General features: G+C 51.2%; 1 protein-coding gene and 1 pseudogene across 1 annotated transcript; one reads left to right on the forward strand and one right to left on the reverse strand.

Moving 5' to 3' along the window:
- The first annotated feature begins 621 nt into the window (after positions 1–621).
- On the forward strand, positions 622–3,358 carry LOC133903928 (flotillin-like protein 2; annotated as a pseudogene).
- Positions 3,359–5,578: 2,220 nt separating this feature from the next.
- On the reverse strand, positions 5,579–7,478 carry LOC133903523 (flotillin-like protein 1). The gene has a single exon (XM_062344936.1). It carries the CDS (start codon positions 7,342–7,344, stop codon positions 5,887–5,889), a length of 1,458 nt encoding a protein of 485 aa, XP_062200920.1. The 5' UTR covers positions 7,345–7,478; the 3' UTR covers positions 5,579–5,886.
- Between the last annotated feature and the right edge of the window lie 1,203 nt (positions 7,479–8,681).

An 8,681-nucleotide genomic window follows, 5' to 3' on the forward strand; every position in this document is an offset into this window, starting at 1 on the left:
TTCAAACACCAAAAGAAGAAGAAGAAGAAGCTCCAAATACCAGGTGTTCATTGTGCCAGGGGAATATAATGCGCCTGTACGTCAATTGAGAGTCCAATGCATATTAATTCACGACGTGCAAATGCTGCATGAGATCAAAGTAACAACAATCCCTACCTTTCGAGAAAGAGTACGATCCTAGTCTCCGCACGGCGGCGCGCATCTGCCGGGGTTGACCGAAGACGGACGTGAATTCCTCGATCAGCTCCATTATTAGGAAATGGATCGAAATAATAATTCCATTCCCGGATCAACCGCGGGCGATCGGATCTACGGTGTGTCCCACAAGCCAAGGGCTGCACCAACCAACAGTCACATGGATCTCCCGCTGTTCAGGACTCCACTTTGACTGTCTGATCATCGATCGAATCACATCGAACCCAAGATCGACGCAAGCATGACCACACGGGGGCTAGTGGTAACTACCAATTCCCGCGTCGTATATAGGACCATCATCATTCAGATCATTTTTGATCAATCACACACCAAGACCAAACTGTAGTTTTGATCGATCGTGCGACAGCAGCTAACTAGCAACTCGTCTCGAGATCCGATCCGCCGCCGGGAAGAGAGGAGGAAGCCATGGCGCGCTTCAAGGTCGCTGACGCATTGGAGTACATCACCATCACCGGGTGGGGCATCGACACTATTAAAAAAGGCATATCAGTGCTGGTTGAAAAATGGCTTCACTGCCGGTTTTTCAACTGGTATTGATTACTCGGCACTGATAGTCACTGACTATCAGTGCCAGTTCCAGACCCGGCACAGATACTCAACATCACTGTTGGTTCGAGGCTTGAACCGGCACTGATGGTATTTTCAAAAAAAAGAAAAAGACGACCCGCAGGTGCGACGGTGCCGCACCCGCTCGTCGCCGCGGCCGCTCCGCCACGCACGCCCTACAGAAAAATGTGGCGGCACGAAGGCCGCCGCCACCGATCCGCCGCCCCCACGATCCCACAAAGAGCTAAGCCTGGGTCGCACGCACCAGACCGAGCTCCCTTCGCCTGAGCCCCCGCTAACCCCAGGCTCGCTACGCCGCACCGAGCTCCCTCCACTGCACAATACATCGAAGAGGATGGGATGGGATGGGATCAAATCAATGCATACTATTACCACCAGCAGCAAATCCAATCGGATGAGAGACGACAGGGAAAAAGAGATTGGGTACTCACATCTTATCGGATGGGATTGGAGCCGAATCCACCCTAAGCAAAGCAACCGAAGGGAGAGCCAAATCTGAATCCAAATCCAAATCCACCCAAAGCAATCGAAGGGAGAAAAGGAGATGGAGTGATGCGCTCTCCCAGGCAGTGGTGATGGAGTGATGCGCTCTCCCTAAGCAAAGCAACCGAAGGAAAAAAGAGAGATGGAGGCATGGAGCGATGCACTCTCCCAGGCAGTGGTGATGGAGAGATGGAGCGATGCGGCGGCCATGCCTGGACCTCGAGAGGAGTGGCGGGGGTGAGGTAGTTGAGAGAGAGGAGCGAAATGAGGTGAGGACTTAGATATTTTCGTTGCGACCGGATGTGAACCATAAAATGAAGTGAATGTAAATTTCGGGTTCGTCTCTACTTCAGTGTAGAGTGTGGATGGAACCGGCACTAATAGTCACTATCAGTGCCGGTTCATAGTAGCTCACTCATTTTTCGCGCACGGGAAATTAAAAACTGGTACTGATATATCTTCAGTGTGGGTTACTGTTTAATCAGTACTGATGGAACGTTATTTTTGACCGATTTTGTAGTGTGTGCGACGACGTGAAGCTCGAGAAAAAGGCGTGGGTGTGGCTCGGGCAGCAGTGCAAGAAGTTCGACATCACGCCAGTGAACTACGAGTTCGAGCGAGGTGCACGCCATGAGCTCCGAGAAGCTGCCCTTCGTCCTCCCCGCCGTCTTCACCATCGGCCCCAAGATCACCGACGACGACAACAAGGCCTCGCTCCTCCTCTACGCCAAGCTCATAGCGCCGCACGACAAGAATCGAGCCACGTCAGGGAGCTCGTCAAGGGCGTCATCGAGGGCGAGACCCGCGTGCTCGCCGCCTCCATGACCATGGAGGTGATCTTCCAGGGCACCAAGTCCTTCAAGCAGGCCGTCTTCGAGAACGTGCAGCTGGAGCTCAACCAATTCAGCCTCTACATCTACAACGCCAACGTCAAGCAGCTCGTTGACGTGCCGGGCCACGAGTACTTCTCCTACCTCGGCCAGAAGACGCACCAGGGGGCCGTCAACCAGGCCAAGGTGGATGTCGCCGAGGCGGGGATGAATGGCGCGGTCGGCGCCATGGAGAGGGAGGGGATGACGCTGCAGAAGGCTGCCGAGGTGGACTCCCAGACCAAGGTGTTCAGGGTGCGGCGGGAGGCCATCGGGATCAAGGAGCAGGCCAAGGTGGAGGCGGAGGTCAAGGTGTTTGAGAACGAGATGGAGGCGGTGGTCGCCGCCGCCAAGGCCGAGCTCGCGACTAAGAAGGCCGCATGGGACAGGCAGACCAGGGTGTCCGAGGTCGAGGCGTCCAAGGCCGTTGCCATCAGCGAGGCTGAGCTCCAGATGGAGGTCGAGCGCAAGAACGCGCTGCGCCTCACCGAGAAGCTCAAGGCCGAGCAGCTCAGCAAGGCCACCGTGCAGTACGACACGCAGGTATAATAAACTTGCATTGCAAACATATACGGTGCATGTTTTTAATTTTCAAGTTTGGGATCTCATGAATCATGATCAATCGATTTGTTTGTCTAGGTGCAAGATTCGAACGCCGCGCTGTACAGCAGGCAGAAGGCGGCGGAGGCGCTGCTGTTCGAGCAGCAGAAGGCGGCGGAGGCGCGCAAGGCGCAGGCCGACGCGCTGTTCTTCGAGCAGAAGCTGGCCGAGGACGCCAAGCTGTACGCGAAGCAGGAGGAGGCCGAGTCCCTGTCCATGGTGGGCAAGGCCAAGGCGGACTACATGGCGTCGATGCTCCAGGCGCTGGGCGGCAACTACCACGCGCTCAGGGACTACCTGATGATCTACGGCTGTCTGAACCAGGAGATGGCGCGCATCAACGCCGGCGCGGTCAGCGGCATGCAGCCCAAGATCAGCATCTGGAGCAACGGCGGCGCGGACGGCGCCTCGAGCGCTGGCGGAGGCGAGGCTGGCGCCGGCGCGCTGCAGCAGGTGACCGGGGTGTACAAGATGCTCCCGCCGCTGCTGTCGACGGTGCACGAGCAGACGGGCATGCTCCCGCCGGCGTGGATGGGCGCGCTGCCCAAGGGCGACGCCAACTGATCGCCTTCGCGTTGCGTGTTCGCGCAAGTACGAGTGCGGTAGATTCAGGTTGAGGTTGGTTTAGCTAGGAAGGCTTCGTTCGCGGTTTAGTGAAGTTTACATTACATGCATCTACGTGATAGCTCTTGTTTAATCGTTTGATTATGTATTTTCTGAACTCGAATCGATTTATGGCCAGACGTTTTCTCTACTTGGATTACATGTTCATGAGCATCCGTATCATGGCTTGTTTACATGTCCCTGCAAAACAATGGCCGTGTCAAGGCTGCTTCTACCGAAACACGCGGCGCACTGCTATTGGCCCTGCATGTATGTTGTTCCTCAGTTCCTCTGAGAAAGCTCGTGTCCACGTAAAGATGTCAAATGGACCGATCCCCGATTCCCACGGCGAATTCCTCTATTAGTGAATACAAATGGTAGAAAAATAGAGAGATTTTGTCCCTTGTAAAATACAAATGGTAAAAAAATGATCTTTCTTGGGTGTAGCAAGGACAGATATAGAGAAATATTCTTCATCACTTTTTTTTGACCTATTTAGACTGTAATACTTATATATGTATATATATATTATGTAACTGTATAAGATCTATCAATTCAATATCTTAACTTCATCCCATCCCAAGGCTCAATCGATCAGCAACCCAACACGCAATTACTCATCTCAGACCTATCCATTCAATTGTTAGCGAAAACAAGTTCTCTGTCAAGTCCTTATTCCTCGCGTGGGGACCACGATAGGAAGAAAATATTTCTCGTGAGCAGGGATGGGGATAGAGACAGAAAATTTTCTTTAGTTCGAGGTCAGAGATAGATTTTCCGATGGAGAATTCACCGTTGCTTCACCAGCGGTGAATCCAGAGCACGAAGTAGAGAGGCTTTCTTTTTTCTCTCTTCCAAGACTAAAATTTGAAGCGGATGCTTCCGGGCTCCGAGGTACCCCTGGATCCGCCGCTGTCCGTGACCACGGGGCTGCTCCGGTGCTCCCTGCGCGTCCCGTGCTCAACCCGTCGCGGTGAAAGAATCTGAAGAAGGGAGGGAGGGATCTGGCTTTGCGCCTGGTGCCTGCGACGCGCGCATGTTGCACGCCGTGCGGCCGAAGGCCCAAACAGTCGGCTCGAGCTATTTCTTTAGAATCGTTTTTTTTCGAAAGGAATCTCTTTAGAATCGTGGTTGTGATCTGTACATGTTTAGGTGTGGCGCTGGGCGCTGGCAAGCAGCTGACAAATTGTGCTACTCTCAAAGAACAACTCTTGCCGAGCTGTTTACTTTTGAAAAGGTATTAGAACATATTATTGCTTATGCTTATTATCTAGGGTTAGTCAGTGTATCGGTCGATAGACACGTGAATAATGCTTGTAGTGTGCGTTCGTGATGAATTCAAGAACACATAAGTTAGCCAGGTTCAAGTCTTCTGAAAGATAACAGTCATACGTTTTATATATTTTATTATCAGTGTTTGTAAACTGATTAAAGATGATTTCTTTTTTACTAGACTCGTTTTTCTCTTTATATACAAGAGAATGAGAATTTAAAAGTGTGCCCTTTTCTGTTAACCTATACTTAGCTAGATGTATTTTTCTCAGAGCATCATCATGTGGAGTGTGCATGCAACACCTTACGCCGGTGGTACTACGGGGCCTGTCATATCCTCTTGGATGCATCCACTTTTACCTTACCTCGGTAGCCCTGCTTGTCTCATCACCGTGCGTCGCAAGCTCATCTACCAAACTATTTTGTCCTAGCCTTCTGTGAGTCCACCTGTAAACTCGTCCATTTACCTGGTCATTCTGCAGACCCAGTCCCATCTGCCGTGTGATGCTAAGTCGGTCCGCAACACCCTACTCTGTAGCAATTAATGATACAGGATGGGTCACTGTCCATCTACGTTGGCCACAACTTTATTCGTTAGAGGAGTAAAAAAAAACACTTAAGTAGATATCAATAAATATGACTAGATAAAATAGACATAGACATCCTATAACTAGTAAGGACTGATCGCAGAATCACATTAAATCATAAAGAAACTAGTCGCGTAAATCTTACGATAGTCGTACGAACCAAGAACTAGTTACACGATGAGCTAAGATTTAGAAAATATGCTCCATCAAATACCATATCCCAAATGAGACCCGTTAGACACGATGACCCCTGACACCATTCTTCGACACTTATCTATCAATATCGTGTTCCTCGGATTTGCTTTGAGATTCGTTAAATTTTATCGGGTACAGAGGAGAACAAGCACGAAAAAAAAATTGGCACGCATATAACTTGTTCGATCACCAATTAGAATTCATATATTGCTTTCTTTACACAGTATTACAATTACATTCAGCACGCAAGATGCCCTATGGTTTTTATTTTGAGGTATAAATGTCGATACACACTTCCTTTCCAAACAACAACAACAACAACGCACACGACTGATGAAGGAGGCGAGGTCTTTGATTCAGCACAGGCACAACGCATCACACACACACACACGCATTTCGTGCACGACTGCACGGGACTGGGCACTGGGAATGTACATTTGGCAAACTCACCTGGTGCAATGAAACTGTGAAAGCTTCGCATGCATCGAGCTCGATCAGCTGGACTTCGAAGGGCCGCCCGTCAGAGTGCCCATCCACGCTGGCGGCAGCATCCCGGTCTGCTCGTGCACCGTGGTAAGCAGCGGCGGCAGCATCCTGTACACCCCTGCCATCTCCTTCATCGCGCCGCCGCCGCTGGCGTCGCCCTCGCCACCAGCGCCGACGCCGTTGCTCCACACGCTGATCTTGGGCTCGAGCCCCCTGATGGCGTCGGCGTTGATGCGTGCCATTTCCTGGTACACCCCGGAGCTGATCATCAGGTAGTCGCGCAGCGCGCCGTAGCTGCCGCCGAGCGCGCCGAGCATGGAGGAGAGGTACGCGCTCTGGGCCTCGCCCATGGCCGCCAGCCCCTCGGCCTCCTTCTGCTTGGCGTAGAGCTCTGCCTCAGCCTCGCGCTGCCGCGCGAAGAAGGCCGCGTCCGCCGCCGCCCGGCGTGCTTCGGCCTCCTTTTCCTGCTCGAACAGCAGCGCCTCCGCCGCCTTCTGCCTATTGTACAGCTCCCAGTTCGCCTGCTGCACTTTCATCTCGTAGTCGACGACGGCCTTGCTGAGGTGTTCGGCCTTGAGCTTCTCCGTCTGCCTGGCCGCGTTCCGCCGCTCCACCTCCAACTGCAGTTCGGCCTCCCGGATCGCCACCGCCTTGGCGGCCTCCACCTCGGCCACCCGCGTCTGCTGCTCCCACCCGGCCTTCTTCATCGCCAGCTCCGAGTTCGCTTCCGCCACCTCCGCCTCCCTCTCGTTCTCGAACACCTTCACCTCCGCCTTCACCCGCGCCTCCTCCTTGGCTCCCTCGCCCTGCCGCTTCACCGTGTACACCTTGGTCTCGGCGTCCACCTTGGCCGCGTTCTGTCTCGTCGTCCCGTCTCTCTCCTTGGCGCCGACCTCCCCCTTCATCCGCGCCTCGGAGACGTCCACCTTCGCCTGGTTCACGGCCTCCTGCTGCGTCTTCTGGCCCAGGTAGGAGAAGTACTCGTGGCCCGGCACGTCGACGAGCTGCTTGACGTTGGCGTTGTAGATGATGAGGCCGAACTGGTTGAGCTCCAGCTGCACGTTCTCGAAGACGGCCTGCTTGAAGGACTTGGTGCCCCTGAAGATCTCCTCCATGGTCATGGACGCCGCCAGCACGCGGGTCTCGCCCTCGATGACGCCCTTGACCAGCTCGTTGACATGATGGGAGAGCTTGTCGTGCGGGGAGATGAGCTTGGCGTAGCGGAGGAGGCAATCCTCGTCGTCGGCGCGGGGGCCGATGGTGAAGACGGCGGGCAGGATGAAGGGCAGCTTCTCGGCGCTCATGGCCTGCACCTCGAAGGTGTAGTTCACCGGGGAGATGTCGAAACGCGTGCATCGCTGCCCCGGCGCCACCCACGCCTTCTTCGCGAGCTTCACATCATTGATGCCGTACCCGGTGATCGCAAGGTACTCCGACGGGCTCGCGATCCGGTAGGCAAACCCCATCGTTAGCTAGCTTCTTTCTCTATCGAGCTAGCTGGAAATTAATGTAGATGGTGACACCACAAAATCAGCTACAACTTAGAGGTGCACAGAGCAAGAAACAGTATCCCCCTACTGCAGTTCTTCAAAAAAAAGAAGAAAAGAAACAGTATTTGTGTGTTGGATGCAAGGCAACCGATCTGGAACATATTATATACGCCAACATTCCAACTAGGATAATCATGTACATCAATTTCCCATGCAAGACTGGCGTGACTGGTTAAACAATGCAATGTCTACGACGAATTCCGAGCACTGAATTTCCTTATCATTGGTGAGATATTGTCGGGGCAGTGCTATTATTTGAAAATTATTAAATCATCATCAGAATGTACCTGGTGACGACTTTTTTTTTTCTGTTTCGTCATAAACTTGGTAATTTGGTCGTTAGGAATGATATTGCAAAACTTCCTTTGAAGATAAAGCTCTTCCTTTTGTATTTAGGAAGAGTGATCATTATGACCAATGATAATTTAGCAAGATACAATTTAGAATAGGAATTTAAAGTGTTGCTTTTGTAATCAAAATCAAAGCATACAGCACCAGTTTTGTTTATTACCATTTTGCTAAATTGGTATGACGCATAGTAAAAAATAGCCCTTGACATAAACACGCCTAGAAGTATTACCCACATGATGGGTGACTGACTAGTGGGTGTTAGGCATAAGTATAAGATTTTTTTTTGGTTGATGTAGCTCTCTGTGTTGGGATATATAGCGATGCCACAATGATTCCTTTTGACAAAAAAAATGCAATCACATCTTTATGGAGACACTTTCAGGGCACATAATGGCTGAGTCATTGTATTTTACTGCATAAAGTGTAAAATAGGGAAGACCCGCCCAATGCATACGAAACATTGGAGGTCGTGGCTATATACTTCTTCGCCAAGAATAAATGGCTATTAAATAATAGGCTATGTGGTGGATGACATTTTAAGCGGCATATAGTTTGTTAAATTCATTTCTATATTTCACTTTCTAACTTGATGCTGTAATGATGTAATAATGAATCAGATTGTGTGCACTATTTTATAACACAGAGGGTGGAAATACTTCCATTATCTAAAAAATATTCATGTGCAAGGATATTCCGATTTCCAGTATTGCAACCCTAGCATGATTGGTATAAGGTGTGGTTGTACAACTCCACTGCAGAGGTTTTAAGTTATGTGCCTGGGAGGCCTTAGCATCACAGATTTGGACAAATTCTTCTGATGTGCCTTGTGATGCCATAGATTGCTAACTCTTCAACTCCACTACAACCACAGATGCCAATGGGAGGAAGACTAGGTTTTGGCA

This window comes from Phragmites australis, chromosome 21, assembly GCF_958298935.1.
Source record: "Phragmites australis chromosome 21, lpPhrAust1.1, whole genome shotgun sequence".
NCBI classification, from domain to species: domain Eukaryota; kingdom Viridiplantae; phylum Streptophyta; class Magnoliopsida; order Poales; family Poaceae; genus Phragmites; species Phragmites australis.

Bases quoted from the DNA above. Each gene is read 5' to 3' on its own strand.
- LOC133903523 (XM_062344936.1), bottom strand. From the start codon at position 7,344: ATGGGGTTTGCCTACCGGATCGCGAGCCCGTCGGAGTACCTTGCGATC.